The sequence below is a fragment of the Pinus tabuliformis genome, chromosome Q (genome assembly GCF_031772625.1).
Source record: "Pinus tabuliformis cultivar Carrire ecotype Pingquan chromosome Q, CPIR1, whole genome shotgun sequence".
Taxonomy (NCBI): domain Eukaryota; kingdom Viridiplantae; phylum Streptophyta; class Pinopsida; order Pinales; family Pinaceae; genus Pinus; species Pinus tabuliformis.
In genome coordinates, this window is record NC_142296.1 from 643,970,401 (window position 1) to 643,989,913 (window position 19,513).

Genomic DNA, 19,513 nt, shown 5'->3' on the forward strand with positions numbered 1-19,513 from the left:
CCACATACATCGCAATGCAAAGGAGTTGGACTATGTAAAAGGTTTAAGAGATACCAATCGTTGTATCAAACCGATACCCAAGCGGTGTATACATATCAAAAGTTTTATGCATATAACATAATCGATATTAAGACGTAACAAGTTTTAATGTATATCAAATTATGATGTTTATATATATTCTATATGCACATAGAAATAAATAAAAATATATTTCAAGGCTATAATAATAATCCCGATAGTTAATGGTTTAGTCATTAAACATCAAAGAGTTAAAAAACCCATAACCGTTTTAATCAAGAGATAATGGTGATGTGTCTATACATTTAGTATTTCCTATTTAAGGTATAGCTCACTAGAACTAAGTGGTTAATGTTTCCATTATCAAAACAAGAGGTTGTATTTTTGTGCATAGAACTTTTTAGTTAAAAGGATTAGAATGTTACCATTAAGTGAAACCCATAACCTTTTTAATCGAGAGATAATGGTGATGTGTGTATACATTTAGTATTTCCTATTTAAGGTATAGTTCACTAGAACCAAGTGGTTAGTGTTTTCATTATCAAAACAAGAGGTTGTATTTTGGTGCATAGAACTTTTTAGTTGAAAGGATTAGAATGTTACCAAGTGATTGTGAAAGCTATTCTCTTGAATTATATAGATTCCACAATGTGACAAGATGTCTATTCATCAACAAAGAAAAAACAACGTTATAATGCTACCAAAAAACTCTCTAATAATTCAAGAAGGTGATATTAAAAAAATTAGGAGAAGATGGTATAATCTTCATTAGAAAATGGTAATGCTATATATGTGTGTGTGTGTGTGTGTGTGGGAGTCATTACATCACCATATTCCATACTTCCATTTTTAGGCATGAGATGTCATTTTGTATATTGGGTAGATTGTGACATGCTAAAAATGCACATTTGAGACAATTTTGGGTGTGTGTGTGTATTTCATGGTATATATTCTTTGAAGTGGAGTGTTTTTTTATTTGATGTTGAAGTGTTGGATTGCTAGGTTGAATGTGCATATTTGAAACAAGCACTCTGACATGTTGTATTGTTGAAGGAGTTTGGAATGAGCTTTTAAAGATATGTAAATTAAGCATAATCCTCGTAATACATGTAGTTTATGACCCCAAACAAATTACAATTTTTATCATATTAGGGAACACTTCTTCAATCGTATACCAATTCTAAAAATCCCGCTATTACAATAATTTACAGAATAGAAATATATTTCTATCTTTGAGTTCTATACTAAATAACTTAATAATTTCAACCTTTGTTATATCAAATAAATGTGAATGATAAATCTTGAAAATTACTTAATCACGAAGACAATGCAAGAAGAAAATTGAAATTTGCAATCAGGCCATTTTGGATAGTAAGATACTTTATACATATATAGAAGAAATGAAATACATGTGAACAAATTTACTATAAAATTGATACAATATCCGCCTCTTCAAACCCTAGCAAGGTAAAATCTTGAAAATTCATAGCCACCATTAAAGATCCAAAAGAAGCTAGTATCAACACCAACAATTACTCCCTTGGCATCAACGAGATTTTATCACATATGCTCTTCACACTACCATTGTTTTCTTCATTAGGGTTTACAAACCCTACACATGTTGCATCACACATGTGCATGGAAAAACAACTCTAGTCCTCGTCTCCACATATGCTTGTCCATCATATGGTTTGTGTACTCAAATATTTGGTCTTCAAATCTTACATTAACATAAACAACACCACCTCCATGGAACGTCATGAAAGATGTAATAATCAACTTGTCTTTTAACAAAGACATCACAACATGCTCAAGACCCATCAATTTCTTGTCATCATGATATTTTGGTAGCCTCACATCCTATAAGAATAAGGTTTTAAAATTATTCATGGTGTTATCTCCAATGACCATGTCTTCTACTAGGTTATAAAATCTAGTAGTACAACAAGATCCTTCATAATCATCATCATGAATAACACCAACTCCATGTTCTTCTCTAGGGTCTACATGCATAACATAAACTCTAGAATCACACAAGAAAACCTAAAATTCACAAAAAAAAAAAACTCTCCATGAAACATAGAAGACATATCCTTTTTATTCTAGGGTTTTCTCATGCACCCTAATGTATTTCTTTGTACAAGGATTCTCCAAGGCAATACAATGATGACAAAATATACAACTCTATCCTCCCTTATATATATAATAAGTGAGGGAGCCTAGCATAATAAGGACATAATTCCATTCAAGTGAAATGTTACGTATAAAAAAATATATATTCTAGTTGGTAGGGTGGCAAATTTAGTTGGGCAACCTGAGCAGGAACACCTCAACCGAGCCACCAGATCATGTATTCTTCCATTTGTTATTTTATTTATTCAAATTTCTATGATTAAAATTATTAAAATGTTTGATATGTTATAAATGCAAATTTATTTATATGATATTATCAAATAATTTTTGTGTTATAAACATGTAATTTTCCTTGTTGTGAAATTAGAGGATAAAATTAGTTTTAGTTAGAAGACCTCAGGTTGATTCCTCACATGTGGAACTAGAACCAACTTCAAATCTAGAACCTGAAAACCCACCTACATGCACTAACACACCTGTTATAGTCTTGTATAATATTTTATGCCTATAAGAATACACCCTAGACCTTTCCTCATTAGATTAGCGGGTTGTATGGACTGCATTCTTGTCATGCTCTCCTTGCTCAACCAAATGGAATGCCCACTTAGACCTCATGAGAGGGTTATTGTTGACAATTGATTAAGCCTTCATTGTTCCCTAGGAAACCCATATCATTTGAAGCTATATTCGACCATTAAAAGGTACTCGACTAAAGGATAGAAAGAGACTCATTAAACATGAGGCTCCCAAGGGCGAGGCCCGAGGAAGGTCATTTAGCCTTGGGGATTACTACCACCTCTTACCACTTCCATGAATAACCAAATGTGAGGGATGTTACCTTACGGGGGATCATGGGGGATGATGGAAGTGAACTAGCAAAGTTTGATGAACAAAGTGAACTCCTAACAACAAAGCTAAATTTGGTAGCCGAGTGGAATTATGACGAGCCTTGGTAAAGACTCACCAAGTAAGAGTTATGTCATGGAGACTCACTTATCTCTTTGATTACCAATTACTGGAAGGAAATCATTAAGGTATCATAAAGCCAACTAGATAAAATAAGTAAGACCGCACGATCCCTTTGAATGTAAAAATGGTCAATAGTAATGTAACATCATTAGATTGATGTAACAATAATACATTGTTATATCAATGGTTGACCTTGGCCAAATTCAATCAATCTTAGTCAACCCTCTTCAACATTGATCAACCTTGTCAACTATCGTCAACCATAGCCAACCTAATCATCCCTCTACAGCCGTGGTCAACCATGGTTAATGAATCCACTCCACACACGTCAGTTGTCAACATTTTCTAGCCTTGGTCAACCATAATCTTCCCCTTAATCCTTGGTTTAATCATGCTCAACTAACATCAACCATGGTAACTATTCGTAATCATGGTCAACTAAGGTCAACCCCAACATCTCACTTCAACCATTAATGTAATATCAACATTAGCATTAAGATTAATGTAATATCAACCATGGTCAGTATGTATTTTTTTAAATTAGGCTAAGCCTAGGCCGGGGTCAGCTTGCTTATTAGTTGGAAGAATACCGATCCACCCATGATGAGATGCTTATCACTAGGATTTTGCAACGCTCGGTCGAGCCTAGATGCCCCTTGGGAAGTTTAATTCCCCCAAAGCACTAGCTTCCAATCCTAGCCCTTCCCCATGCCCTCGTGGGGATTAAACCCCATGCAAGGCAACTGGTCTACGCCTCATGGGTTTCAACCATGGTCAACAATGTTAAGCCATTATCAACCAATGTAACATTAACATTAAGATTAATGTAACATTAATCATTGTTAACCATAGTTGATAATGGCAAGTCAATATCAATGTAACATTGTTAAATCAATATAATAATAATACAGTTAATGGTTGACCATGTCAATCCTTAGTCAACCCTTTTCAACCATGGTTAATGAATTAAGCCCACATACATCCGTGGGTAAAATAACACAACTACATTAATAAATGTGGTTGATATTTTCCATATTTTATAAACCAATAAATTTATGAAAATAACTTTAATATATATCAACAAATACAATTATAATAATATATAAATAAAAATCTCCATCAACATGTTTTTATTTTAATGAGAGAATAGCCCCACCCCATCTTGGATGGGGTTTTGGTTATGAACAAACGGGGAATCATATAACCTCCCAATAGATATGATATTCCCAATGTTTTGGAAAGCCGAGGATGTGGGCATTGCTACCTCTCAGGGCCTTTGTAGAAGTATCCCTCTTTGTGTTGAGAAAGAATCCCCTAGCTTTGGCGATGACCCAGACCCCCTATTCTGAGGTATATAACTGCCTCTATCACAACGAGGGGTGTTTCCTCACCATACTTACAACAATAAATATTTATTAAACTTTTATTATGATACAATACCACAACGAGGGGTGTTTCCTCACCATACTTACAACAATAAATATTTATTAAACTTTTATTATGATACAATACCACGTGAATAATGTTTTGTAATTTTGAGGGTGAAATAATGTAGAAAGTAGTCCTTCAAAATTGAGGATTTTGTGGGCATGCTTTTATGAGTTAGGGTAGACTTTTTAAAGGATTCTTGCCCTTAAACTTCAAGACCCCTCTCTCAGACAACATTCTTAAGGAATTGATCTACCTTATCAAATGAGGGTTGCTTTCTTCTTCCTCATTTTTATATGTTGAATAGTTATCTTATATGTTGAATACTTATCTGAGTTCCTGTGATTTGGGAAACAATATTTTCTTAGTTATGTGTTTTGGAAGTAGGTTGGTTTGTTGTAATTGGCTTGTGGAGTTTTTAGTGTTTAGAATCAATTTACAATAATCTCATCAGTGTGACATTTATAAAATAAATGTATTTATTTCAGAAAATATTAAAAAAATTTCAAAATTTTGGTAACATTTATAAAATAAATGTATTTATTTCAGAAAATATTAAAAAAATTTCAAAATTTTGGTAAACTGTTTATGTGTTCCAAATGTGGAAACTCATTTTTTCCCACTTTTCCATTATATTGATGACTGTGCAAGAAATCACCAGAGATAATTATATCTAACAAAAAAACAAATTTAGAAACTCATTTTTTCCATCTTTACCATTATATTGATGACTGTGCAAGAAATTGCGAGAGATAATTATATCTAACAAAAAACAGGTTTACAAAAAGCTAGTTTCGCTTGTTTATCACTTTATGGTCTATGCAAGCAATAAGCAGCCTTGCTGGTTTCGTTTGTTTTATTACTTGACCCTCTATAAGGTTGGTCACACCAGATTCACTGCAAAAGGAGTACGAACGTTATGCTTTCCATCGCTCCAAACGAGCGAACCGAAAACATATCCTTTGGTGGCAACCTTGGTTGGTGTAAAAACTACGTCGAAAGATAGCTTCTTGGAAGTTTGAGAGAATTGAAGAATTTCTGGAGAGACCTTCACACTCAGACCCGGAGGTGCACCGATGGTAACCTTGTAAGTGGGTGCGAGATCAGGACTGATGTTTGTGACGCTTCTGCTTACAATTGTGCTCCCATTCACAACATTTAACTTGGAAATGGCTATACTTGGATAGTTCATGTTACTGATCAGATCCACCTTTGCACCGGACGGACACCTATAGGTTTTATTTGCAGCGATGAGCTTGATATTCTCAGAGTCTAGACCGTAATTACACAGAAAGTGGAAGTAATCATCGATTGATGTTTCATATACAAGTCCTGGTTGCAGAGCTCCGATTGGATTTACTACTCCCGCTCCAAAATCAAATGGCGTCCCAGCGATATCTGATGCATTAGTCAAAAAATTTCCTATATTGTTCCTTACAATGGCTGCCATATACATTACAGTGCAGAAGTTAGAAAAAGAGGCAGTTGTGAAACAGGAATTTTTGTGAAAGAGGTATGCTGACATTGAAATAATTAAATACCCATTACCATTAACATTGACTACAATCACTAGTTGAACTAATTCAATACTTGACTTCAAGGATGGCCATAAGTACTCGAAAAAAGTTGGTTTAAGGGATTATGCATTTCAAGAATAAAACCTGATCATAAGTACCTGTTGTCATCAGGGCTGATCTGATAACAGAGGGGCTCCAAGTAGGATTCATAGATTTTAAAAATGCAGCAGCTCCGCTAACATGAGGAACTGCTACGGATGTTCCAGACATCATGTAAAATGTGGTAGACATCTTCTCTGGAAGAAATGGGCCTGGGTCTAGATAATCTGGATTGGCATCATCCCATGCAGCAATGATGTTCAGACCTGTGTTGGGTATTTTTAATGGGGAAAATACCAAAAACCAAATAAACAAACACACAGAGACAATGCTCTGTTTCTTTTGCTCCAAGATCTTTTGTGCACACAGAAGACTTAAAAGAAATTTCACTGAGAGACAGAGTATTTCACCACAAAATATTTTCTATTCATTAAAACCTGATACAAAAATTTACCACTGTAAAATCATTTTCATATTCACTGCTGTGAAAAACAACTTACTGCTGTAACAAAAGTTTACATGAGCTTACTGCTGTAAAACAAAATTTACATTCACTGGTGTAAAAACAACTTAGGCTTCACCATTTTCTTTATGCACTGCTTGTGCAAAACCACACATGGTTTTTGCTATTCCAGAAATTACATCACCTGGTTCTATCTTTTTACACACTGCTGTGTGTTTCACCTTTTACTGCGCCATCATCAATCTTTCGTTGCTGTGAACACCTATGTATTTTACCTCCCGTGTGCAATGCATAATAAAAGTCAACACACTCAAAAACATAAAAACTTATTACATATGTTTTCACATTTAATACATGCCGTATATAAGAAATATATATAAAAGACATATATTATACGTGCCCATACCCATAATAAAAAGGCCCACCTAAATCTACGTAGCACCATTAAATTCAATGACTCTCTCTCACCTACGGCGGTCAACCATAAACCTTTTACTCCACGCAATGCATTGAATTTAATATTTGCCGTATGCAGGTTTGGAGCAGCTTCGGGCAATCAACGGTTGAAGAAGGTGGAGCACATCCGACGGTGGAGGGCAATATCGGAAGACCAACAAGTGCTGAACTTTATCCTCCGAGAAAATGACGTTGCGTTACGTCAGGGCTGAACCACGTGTCAGCTCCACATTTTCTCGGGCCCTTGTGTACGAAAACCATTCTCTGCAGGTAGGCGGTCCGAGAAATCTTTAAACCGGTTTGTGGTTTTTGCTGGCGGTTTTGGGGAGCGTACGACTGCGTTGAAATTAGATTTCAACACTCCCCTTTAATTTCAACAGCTGGGCATTCGGTCATACCGAGACACTTTCTCAAAAATTCAAAGCTCTTCTGATCAAGTGGCTTTGTCAAGATGTCTGCTACCTGCTCTTGAGTCCTGCAATGTTCTAGGACAATTTCTCCATTGTTCACTAATTCTCTGATGTAGTGAAACCTTGTATCAATGTGTTTCGTTCTCTTATGAAACACTGAATTCTTTGACAGTGCAATAGCTGAGCTATTGTCACAAAAGATCACTGTCGCTTTTGCCTGCTCTTGGCCTAAGCTTCTCAACATTCTTCTCATCCACACTGCCTGACAAGCTGCTGCTGTCGCTGCCACATATTCAGCCTCTGCTGTAGACAATGCTACAATGGACTGCTTCTTAGAAGCCCATGAAATGGCTCCTGAACCCATATTAAAAACATAACCGGAAGTGCTCTTCCGATCATCTACACTTCCAGCCCAATCGCTATCTGTGTACCCAACCAAATCTGAATGTTCTGAGGCATGATATAAAATTCCAAACATTTTGGTGCCTTTGACATACCTCAAAATTCTCTTTGCTGCCTGCCAATGTGCCTCCTTTGGCCTCTCCATGAACCTGGAAATTAAACTAACAGCATACATTAAATCAGGCCTAGTAGCTGTTAAGTACATGAGGCTGCCTACAATACTCTTGTACAAACTAGGATCAAAATCCTTGCTGCTGTCCTCTCTGCTGAGCTTTAATCCCATTACTGTGGGAGTGATGGCTGCCTTGCATTCTTCCATCTTAAATCTGCTCAAAATTTGATTTACATATCTTGCTTGAGATATAAAAATTCCTTTTTCATTTTGATCTACTTCTATGCCTAAGAAGTATCTCAAGAAACCCATGTCAGTCATTTCAAATTCATCCTTCATGACTGATTTAAAATTCTTAATGAGCTGATCATCATTACCTGTGAAAATAACATCATCAACATATAAGACCACAATCAAAATCTTACCATCCTTTTCTTTGATGTAGACTGTGGGTTCTCCTTCACATTTGTCAAATTCATTATCCAATAGATATGAATCTATCCTGCTGTACCATGCTCTTGGCGCTTGCTTCAGCCCATAAAGAGCTTTCTTCAATTTGCACACTTTGTGCTCTTCACCTTTCTTCTCATATCCGAGAGGCTGTTCCACATAAACCTCTTCCATTAACACTCCATTTAGGAATGCTGATTTCACATCCATTTGGTAGACTTTCCATTTGTTTTGTGCTGCCATGGACAACACTGCTCTCACGGTTTCCATTCTTGCAACCGGGGCGAAAGTCTCCTCATAATCTCTCCCATACTGCTGCTTGTAGCCTTTGACAACCAGCCTTGCCTTGTGCCTTTCAATCTTGCCTTCAGCATTGCTCTTGGTCTTGTAGACCCATTTCACACCAATAACTTCTTTGCCTTTTGGTAACTCAACCAAATCCCATGTTTTGTTTCTCTCTATGGCATTCATCTCCTCATCCATAGCTTCTATCCATTTCCTATCTTTAATTGCTTCTTCAAAATGAATAGGATCATCAACATGACAATACAAGGCAAATAAGGAATTCATTCCTTCTTCATAAATGTCACTTAGATTTCTAAACTTCTTACCTCTTTCACTTGGTGTGCAAGTGCTTGAAGATGCACTTGAGTTTCCTCCTTGTGGTGTGCTTGGAGAAACATTCTCATTGATCCTCAATGGTGTCCCTTGCTGTCCTTGTGTTGGCGCTGCTGTTTGGGGATTCATTTCAGCCACCTCCTCTTCATCTTCATCGTGAGACAAACAGTTTTTGACATTCACTGTTTTCTCTATGCTTCCATCCCAAGCTTCCTCTTCAATGAATTGAACATCCCTGCTGACAAAGAACTTCTTGGTAGATGGAATGTACAGCCTGTAGGCTTTGGATTCATCACTGTATCCAATGAAGATGCATTTCTCCCCTTTGCTGTCCAACTTCCTCCTTAGCTGATCCGGAATGTGTGCATAGGCCACACACCCAAAAACTCTCATGTGGGTGACTCCTTGTTTTCTCCCACTCCATGCCTCTTCTGGCACTTTGTTCATGACTGCTTTTGTAGGACACCTGTTCAATATATAAACTGCACAATGTACAGCTTCAGCCCAATACTCATTTGGCAAATGCTTTGCCTTCAACATGCTCCTTGCCATCTCCATGATGGTTCTGTTCTTCCTTTCAGCAACTCCATTTTGCTGTGGAGTGTACCTTGCTGTAAACTGTTTATGTATTCCATTTTCTCTACAAAATCTTAGGAATTCCTTGGAGATATATTCACCTCCTCTATCAGTTCTCAAAACTTTAATGTGCAGCCCGCTTTGGTTTTCAACAAATGCTTTGAAGTTTTGGAATTTCTCAAAGACTTCACTTTTGTTCTTGAGGAAATATATCCAAGTCTTTCTTGTAAAATCATCAATGAATGTCAAGAAATATAGGCTGCCTGCTAATGATGGAGCTTGCATTGGTCCACACAAATCTGAGTGGATAATCTCTAAGGGTGTCTTTGCCCTTATGCTCTTCCCTGATGGAAAACTTTCTCTGTGTTGTTTTCCCAAAATGCAGCCTTCACATAGGCTGTCCGGTTTCTCTATCAATGGTAATCCTCTTACCATTCCTTTCCTACTCAACAAGTTTAGACCTCCAAAATTGAGATGACCAAATCTCAAGTGCCACAACCAATTTTCATCCTTTGGCACGCTTTGGAAGGCCTCTTCGGTGACTGCTGCCATTTCCCTTTTGTTCTTCATGTCTGCCCTGATCCGGAGAGGGAACATCCTGTTCCTTGTCATCTTCACTTCAGCAATGCATCTTTTGCTGGGTGGTATATCCATGATGGTGCACACATCATTTTTAAAGAAAACATTGTAGCCCTTATGGACAAGCTGTCCAATACTCAAGAGATTACATCTCATTCCGGGGACATAGTATACATCTGCTATGGTTTTCCTTTCTCCTTGCTTTGAAAGTATTTTTATTTCTCCTCTTCCCATAACAGACACTTTACTATCAGTTCCTAGTGTGACTTCTGATTTCACATTTTTATCTAGGGCAGAAAAGAAGGCTATGTTTCCGGTCATATGGTTGCTGCAACCTGAGTCTAAAAACCATATGTCCTCACTATGTGTTTCAGCCATGTTACAAGCTAACAGGACATTTTCTTGACTGTTGTTTTCTCTTGTAACATTTGCATTTTGTCTGTTGTTCATATCATGCTGTTTCTTTCTACAATCACTAGCATAATGTCCATACTTTTTGCAATAATAGCATTGAACATTAGATTTATCATACCTTTGTCCTTGAGCCTGATACTGATCTCTTTGTTGGCTGCTGCCTTGACATTGGTTCTGATTTGGATTGCTGCCTCTTCCTTGTGCATTTGATGGGCTGTTCCTTCCACCTCTGTTCTGGCTTCTGCCTCTTCCTCTTTTGTTTCCTCTGCCTTGACCTCTGCCTCTTCCAAAGGACATCTGGGTCTTGAAGGCTTGCTCAAGAGATGAGTTTTCATTCCTACTCAACCTCTGCTCATGTGTTATCAGTGATGCATGCAGCTCATCAACTGAATAGCTTGAGAGATCCTTTGTCTCTTCAATGGTGGTGACTATGGCATCAAACCTTGAGGGTAAGACCCTCAATATTTTCTCCACAATTCTTCTGTCTTCAATGGTTTCTCCATGAGTTCTCATTTGTGTGATTACACCAATCACATGAGTGAAGAATGAGTCAATGTTATCTGACTCCTTCATGTTCAAGTTCTCAAAATCCTTTCTCAGCAATTGTAGCTTTGCTGTCTTCACTCTCTCCATGCCTTGATAGGCTGTCTTGAGGGTTTGCCATGCTTCATTGGCTGTCTTAGCTGCTGCTAACCTTGGAAACATACTCTGGTCTACTGCTAGATACAACAACACACGGGCTTTTGAATCTTTCTTCCTATTGTTCTTCAGCAGATCCTTCTCTCCTTGAGTTAATGCATTGAACTCAGTTTCATCTGCTGGTTCTTCAAAGCCTTCTTCAACTATTTCCCATAAATCTTGGGAAGCAAGCAGAGCTGTCATAGTTATTGACCAGTAGTCATAGTTCTTCCCATTAAACTGTGGGAGCTGGGTGTTAAACAAACCCATACCAGTGCTTGTGCTGGCCATTCCTTGACTGTGTATTTAAAACAAATCACTGCTTCTTCAGCAACACAAAAAAAACTTTTGAAATACCTGAATCTTTTGTTGACTGTCTTCTGTCTACCTGAGAAGTTTTGCTGCAGCAACAACCTTCTCCCTTCAGCTTCTTTAACTTCTTTAAAGAGCCTAAACCTGCTCCGATACCACTGTTGGGTATTTTTAATGGGGAAAATACCAAAAACCAAATAAACAAACACACAGAGACAATGCTCTGTTTCTTTTGCTCCAAGATCTTTTGTGCACACAGAAGACTTAAAAGAAATTTCACTGAGAGACAGAGTATTTCACCACAAAATATTTTCTATTCATTAAAACCTGATACAAAAATTTACCACTGTAAAATCATTTTCATATTCACTGCTGTGAAAAACAACTTACTGCTGTAACAAAAGTTTACATGAGCTTACTGCTGTAAAACAAAATTTACATTCACTGGTGTAAAAACAACTTAGGCTTCACCATTTTCTTTATGCACTGCTTGTGCAAAACCACACATGGTTTTTGCTATTCCAGAAATTACATCACCTGGTTCTATCTTTTTACACACTGCTGTGTGTTTCACCTTTTACTGCGCCATCATCAATCTTTCGTTGCTGTGAACACCTATGTATTTTACCTCCCGTGTGCAATGCATAATAAAAGTCAACACACTCAAAAACATAAAAACTTATTACATATGTTTTCACATTTAATACATGCCGTATATAAGAAATATATATAAAAGACATATATTATACGTGCCCATACCCATAATAAAAAGGCCCACCTAAATCTACGTAGCACCATTAAATTCAATGACTCTCTCTCACCTACGGCGGTCAACCATAAACCTTTTACTCCACGCAATGCATTGAATTTAATATTTGCCGTATGCAGGTTTGGAGCAGCTTCGGGCAATCAACGGTTGAAGAAGGTGGAGCACATCCGACGGTGGAGGGCAATATCGGAAGACCAACAAGTGCTGAACTTTATCCTCCGAGAAAATGACGTTGCGTTACGTCAGGGCTGAACCACGTGTCAGCTCCACATTTTCTCGGGCCCTTGTGTACGAAAACCATTCTCTGCAGGTAGGCGGTCCGAGAAATCTTTAAACCGGTTTGTGGTTTTTTGCTGGCGGTTTTGGGGAGCGTACGACTGCGTTGAAATTAGATTTCAACAACCTGGTGCGCTGATGTCTGGCTGCAAATATCAATTGAAGGATTCAGGTTGTGATGATCTCTCATAATTAGCTTCTGAAAGTTAATTGGCCACTACTTACCTTGAGAATGTTCTGGGTCAGCGCTCCAGGACCTCTTGATGAAAAAGGTGCAACAACAGGAGCCGGCTTCTCATTTGCAACCACCGTTGATGGAGTAATTGTTGCAACAGGATTTCTATAATGACAAGGCTTGGAAGATTATAATAAACAGCCACACTGTAATTGGATGAGCCAAATGAATCGATATAAACATGTGAAAAGAGCTGGAATTGTATGCGAACGCACCTGGTTGACTTTATGTAAGAAAATATCTCTGTTGCAGACGATTTACTTATTGCAGTTCCTGCAAAGGTACCGTACTCAAATGCTTCATATAGCTGTAAGTTGTCCACGACAATCACGCCTACGGCTCCAGTGAAGTCCTCGATTTCTGCCATCATGTATCCCCTCGATGTAGCTGTCTCATTTGCAATACAGACTACAATCTTTCCTTTCGTTTTGTTTGCATCTAAGCACTCTAGAACACAATTGCTGCACAATACCTTGCTTTGAATTTCCCCTGTTCATGAAAAATATAATTATAAAATTCCTACATTGTATATTTTAATTTACCTTGCCGCTACTGGGTCAAAGGGTCGGTCACAGGACTGGGCAGGTATGCTTCCTCCGTACACAAGCGGGTGCACGGCCGATTGGCTGAGATTCGAAAATGTGATCCCCTTACCCTAAATGCACAGTACAATTTTTTACAGCCAAATCCCAAAATACTGGATCTACAAATCGCGAAAAATGTATATGCATTTTACAACAGGTTTGTTTATAGAACTAATCCACATCTGTTTGATCATTCTAGAGAGTGACGAAACTGCATTTTATTGCCCCTTCAGTCGACTTCTTTATAAAACGGTCCTTAATACTATTAGGAACAGGCATGCTCTTGAATGGCAGAAATGAAATTATTAATTGTTGTGTAAAAAGAAAAAACATTATACTGTTGCCTAACACCTTGTTCTCACCTGAATAATCTTACCGTTGCCTAACACAACGTTTGACTGGAAATCCCGTTCGATTGAGGTCGCTCCAACTGTAATAATCCATGGTGCAGCATTAACCACGGTTTGGGAATCCGGTCCCTCGTTTCCTGCAGAGGATACAACCAGAATTCCTTTCTGAGTAGCATGAAATGCTCCTATGGCAATTGCATCGTTCATAAAATCGGCCTGATTACTGGACCGAACTCCAATTGAGATGGATACAATATCCACTCCATCTTTAACTGCATCGTCAAAGGCAGCTAAAATCTGCACACCAGGACACCCATAGTCCAGCCCACAAACCCTATACATGGCAATTCTGGTAGAGGAACTGGCCGGTCCACCTCTGGCTTTTCCCTTAGCGAGACCATTATAGTTTGCATTATCCACAAAGCTGCCAGCTGCAGTGGAAGCTGTAAACGTGCCATGGCCCTGATAATCTCTTGCAGTCGCACTTGGTGGCGATATATCTTTCGGTTTAATACTTGTCACCAAATCATCGTCCTCTCCACCTGAGTAATATCTTGCCCCAATTATTTTCCTGTTAAAACAATTACATTATTTTAGCTGTACTGAATCACACCAAAGTAGAAACAACGAACTTATTTCAGTTGCATAGGTCACCTGTTGCAGTTGGAGGCATTGAAATCTTCTCCCTCAACGCACTTTCCCTTCCACCGCGAAGGAACAGGGCCCATACCCTTATCACTGAAGCTGGCTGCTTCCGGCCAAATGCCTTCAAGATAAAATTTTATTTTCTCACAAGTTATATGAATTTGTTTAAAAAATAATTAAAAATCGTTATAATAGATTTATTTAATTTCAAATCTACTAAGGTATAAAAAAAATTGCACCGGATTTAATCTCTTAAATTTCTTTGATGTAAATGATTAATAAATGAAGAATCAATTTTTAATTATTAATTATAATTTAACCATTTATTTTATGTTATTATTTTTTAATTTAATGGAATAAAATCAAAACCTTGAACAGAATATTATATTAAATCCCTATCATACTAAAGTAGAGAGTGTGTTCTCGGACCAACTAAACTATAGAGTGTTTTTAGGACAAACATATTACTCTTAACATATTTCAAAGTTTCATTTCTTTAAATTTAATTAGATTGAAGATTTTAGAAATGGTTAAAAATATGTTTCCAAATTTGGTTTTCTCAATTGAATAGAGAGAAAAACAAGAGAGTGAACAAAAAAACATTGATCCTACACATATTCCAACCCCAACCACATTTTTCTTTGTTGAATAGGGTAAAAAAAAACTCAAAAAATCAGAATTGTAGAGTGTTTGATTCATTTTTTATGGTGGAAATGGATTCCGCAACATCAAGAACCCTGGGCAGCCAAAATCCTAAAGTTTGACAGCTATAACTCAGATTTTCAAAAAGCTATAACAGATTTTGTTATAGTCTTACCTAAATTTCCAATATTTTCCAAACTAATTTATAATATTTTTAAAATACACTTTTCAGAATTGATAAATATAAAATAACGCCATCAATGTCTTCATAAATTAATTTTTTATATATAAATTTAAAATAAATAAACATTTTCATTATTATACTAATTCTCAAATAGTCAAATTTCAAATATTTTCCCCTAACTCTACAATCAAAACTGAACTTAACCAAATGGAGTTTCAAAAGACTAATATACCTGTATCCAGAAACCCTATTATGACATCAGCTCCAGAAGATTTCGGTTGTCTGTAAGAAGAGCCTGCCATGGCTAAGTCCTTTTCTAAGTAGTCCCATGAGTGTGTTGTATGAAGGTTTAACACTGGATCAGGGAACACTGATAATACTCCGGCTTTCCCTGCTAAATCGTGGGAATTTATATATCAGAATAGGAAAACTCATTAACAACAACACTGGTTAACGAGACGTACCAACTAATGCAGTCGCTTGTTCTTTGGATAATACTGCTGCGAATCCATTAAAGGCATAAGTATAGCTACGCACCAGAGATTGCTCTGCGTGTCTCGGACTGCAAAGGTTCAAATACCCCCCAACACAAACATATATATAAGAACAATAAAATCAATTCTGAAATTTGAATATTTATTTCATAATTTGATACCTTTGGAGAACAGACGAAAGAACCTCCAGATGACTGGTTACAAGCTGTTCTCTATTATTGTGGAGTAAACTCCCCAGGTATACAATGTGCACCTGCATGCAGATCAATAAAATTAGCGACATTAAAACTGAGTAATATTGTAGCGAAATTAGAACTAATTTGAAGAAATTAAGAGTCCGTACCTTTCCATCGTCAGCAATGGTGAGGCCGAACAGCAGAGTGCAGAGAAAAAGCAATGCAAAACAAAGCTTGAACCCCATCACTAATATTTCTCACTACTATCCACTTCAGTCTACTCAATCTGAAGGGTCCGTTGTAAGACTTTGGTGGAGGGCGGAGCTTTATTTAATGGAGGGAGAATGAGATCGAGCAGAGTGAGTGGTGTCTGTACTGGATCTGATTTACATTCGTGGAAATCCTTGCAGCGCCAATGTTGAACGAGCTTATCGTGTTAAAAAAGGTCGCAATTGCATCATAAATTTGAGAATGCACGACAATAAATTATACACAAAAATTGCAAATTCATACTCGGGAACGCGTTTTTCACATTGGCGTCCAGCTCTCTCGATGGGACAAATTCTCTCTTCCCGCCATTGATTTCTTTTGTGGGTTCTCAACCGCTGGTTTATATTAACGCGCTTACCCTTTTTACCCATGGCTGTGTGCTGTGCCTCTTTTTCGATGTGACAATTTCCGTCTTCCAGCTGCCCCACCCTTTTTTCTAAAGTTTCATCGCTGTGCGCTGTGCCTATTTTTGCTATCATCATAATGTCACTTACAATTTTTCCTACATCAAAATTATTTTTAAAAAATTAAAGAAATTTTACCATTTTATTTAATGGAGGGACTGGGAGAATGAGATCGAGCAGAGTGAGTGGAAATCCTTGCAGCGCCAATGTTGAACGTGCTTTAAAAAAAAGTCGCAATTGCATCATAAATTTGAGAATGCACGAAATGATGAGAATATATTACACATAAATTGCATGTTCATACTCGGGAACGCGTTTTTTCACAGTGGAGTCCAGCTCTCCCGATGTGACAAATTCTCTCTTCCCGCCATTGATTTCTTTTGTGGGCTCTCAATCCTTTGTTCCTCAACCGCTGCCCTACCCTTTTTAATAAAGTTTCATTGCTCTGCGCTGTGCCTATTTTTGCTATCATCATAATATCACTTACAATTTTCCGTACATCAAAATTATTTTAAAAAAATTAAAGAAATGTTATCATTTTTATATTATAAAACCTTATTTCTATGAAATTTAAGTATATATGTATTTCTTATTTATTAAAATTACATTTTAGTGATAAGCATTTCTTAGTAAGAATGCACACGTATTATAGGAACATGCACATGTTTTTAAGAATATACACATTTCCCTGTTAGATTTTTTTTATTTATGTACCAATAGCCCCCTTTTTTACCATATGGGGCTCTCATGACATGTCATGTTTTTGGGAGATATTGAGAAAATTTGTTGATTAAGGAACAACTTTGAGGACCAAGTTAATATCATATCTAGTATTTGGAGTCCACCTACTCATTCTAATAGTTTTATTTTTTAGTTTAAAACTGGAAAAGCACACCCAAATTAATACCCTAAACACAATCATTATATTGAATTGTATGGAAATTGGTTAATATGGAACCTACTTAGAACCCAAACCCGCCATCACCAAACAAAAATTTAGAACATCCAAACCCAAAAGAACTAAGAAATCCAAATGATGAAATTGATGCATCCTCGGCTACATTGAAGTCACTAATTCAAGATCTCGAAAACACGAGAGAGCCCTCATGATTGTCTCTTGCAAGGTTATCAATCTTAATTGTATTATGCATCTCCAATGCCCAAATCCAATTAACCAATGCTTTTAATTACAGGGCCAAAATGAATGAACATTATAGAAACTCTCTAAATAAATACCAAATCAGAGACCTCCACATTACTAAACAAGATTTGTTGTCTTTGTTTATTGATCCAAGAGACAACTGACCTTTACTAGTCAACAAAAAATGCATTTGTATGGATTGGTGCACCTACCAAGCATTTCTAGGTAATCAGATGGATAAGTGGTTTATGGTATTTGACAAACCTTCCTATAATAATAAGGAGGTACCTCTATATTTCTTAAGGAAGTTATTGGTGGAGTTTCAACTAGGACTCCATGTCAACTAATTTGACATGGGGGACTTCCAGGGAGTTTTTCATGGATCTGCACAAGAGAGAAAAAAATTTAGATGCAACACAACGCTAGGTCCTCATCCACCTAGATGAAGGCTTAACCTACTTCCCAACATCTTCCAGGTATGGATATCATTGTTGGCACCTATTGGACAAGATCCACATTGACTTGCATGCTAGTGCAACATGGTAGCTTAGTGCATCGTCACGTGAGGAGCCACCAACAACTAATGTTGCGAGTGGGGTTGGACCATCAGAATTTGTAGCAAAGCTTGACCAACAAATGCCACATGGAAGCTCACTTGAGCCTCAAAGATGCACTACTTGTGGGGTATAATTGTTATGGTTAGATGGAGGGCAACAGGAAACATAACTTTGTGGAGGAGTTTATTATTTTGACTATATATATATATAGTAGTTGCTACACCCTCATAGGACTCCACCCATCCCTACTAATGCATTGATGCCAATTTTAGCCACCAATGTTGTAATCGATGCCACTTGCTCATTTAGTGTATGTTGACGGTGTTGGACCCACAAACATTCACAGGATCTCCCCGGTATCAAGTCCCAACTAGACCTCACACCGTTTGGTGTAGGAGTCGCATACGGTATGATGGCCCAATTTCCATTATCTTAAAGATATGCCTTAGCTCTTGCTTGTGAGCATGTGAGAGTGGTCTACTTTGTCTTCGAACAACAACGTTCTTGTTCTTGGTGATTTCTAGTGTTACTTGTGTCAAGGTTCTTTCATCGCAAAGGGAGAGGGTGGAAGTGAGTCTCTAGTCGAAAGGGAAAAGTCCCAGATCTATCAGAGACACACAACACAACAGGACATGTGCAGCTTCTGGCAAAGTAGTCAACATGGATGCGACAGTCACACACATAAGAAGGAATAACACGTACAACACTCAACGGAGTAGTCCGCGCAAGTGCGACGGTCGTTATACCATGTTTATGGGAATGGTTATGTCTAGTGTCCAGCGAGGCAGCCCACATGAGAAAGACAACGTTAACAACTTATACAACACATTTTCATAAACATATGTATTAGAATAACTGAAATAGTTTAATTGTCTTAACACAAGTTAAAGAAACATGCATTACAAGTGTCCAAAGAATAGTCTTACAAACAATTACAATGCATGTACGAAAACGTGTTGGCCTGTTAATATTCTTCTGAATTAAGAGAAAGTTCCAAGACACATCAGTACACCATAAATCACTAACCCTGTAGTCAAGGCGTTGGAGCCACTTCTCGCTTCTCAAAGAGAATATTACAAACTCTCAAGGCTATGCGACAGGAGCCAAGGTGAAAGGTCATTTGCGTGTACAAATGAGGGGTATTTATAGCCA

The 19,513-nt window shown here is 37.4% G+C and overlaps 1 protein-coding gene across 1 annotated transcript; it reads right to left on the minus strand.

The window, feature by feature from the left end:
- Positions 1-5,280: 5,280 nt before the first annotated feature.
- Positions 5,281-16,584, minus strand: LOC149221116 (CO(2)-response secreted protease-like). The gene is made up of 12 exons (XM_089385007.1): positions 16,157-16,584; positions 15,975-16,066; positions 15,784-15,881; positions 15,552-15,710; positions 14,503-14,614; positions 13,861-14,419; positions 13,457-13,569; positions 13,130-13,375; positions 12,905-13,019; positions 12,807-12,825; positions 6,224-6,430; positions 5,281-5,991 (listed from the first exon to the last, which is right to left on the minus strand). Exons 1-12 carry the CDS (start codon positions 16,232-16,234, stop codon positions 5,432-5,434), a joined length of 2,358 nt encoding a protein of 785 aa, XP_089241133.1. The 5' UTR covers positions 16,235-16,584; the 3' UTR covers positions 5,281-5,431.
- Positions 16,585-19,513: the final 2,929 nt, after the last annotated feature.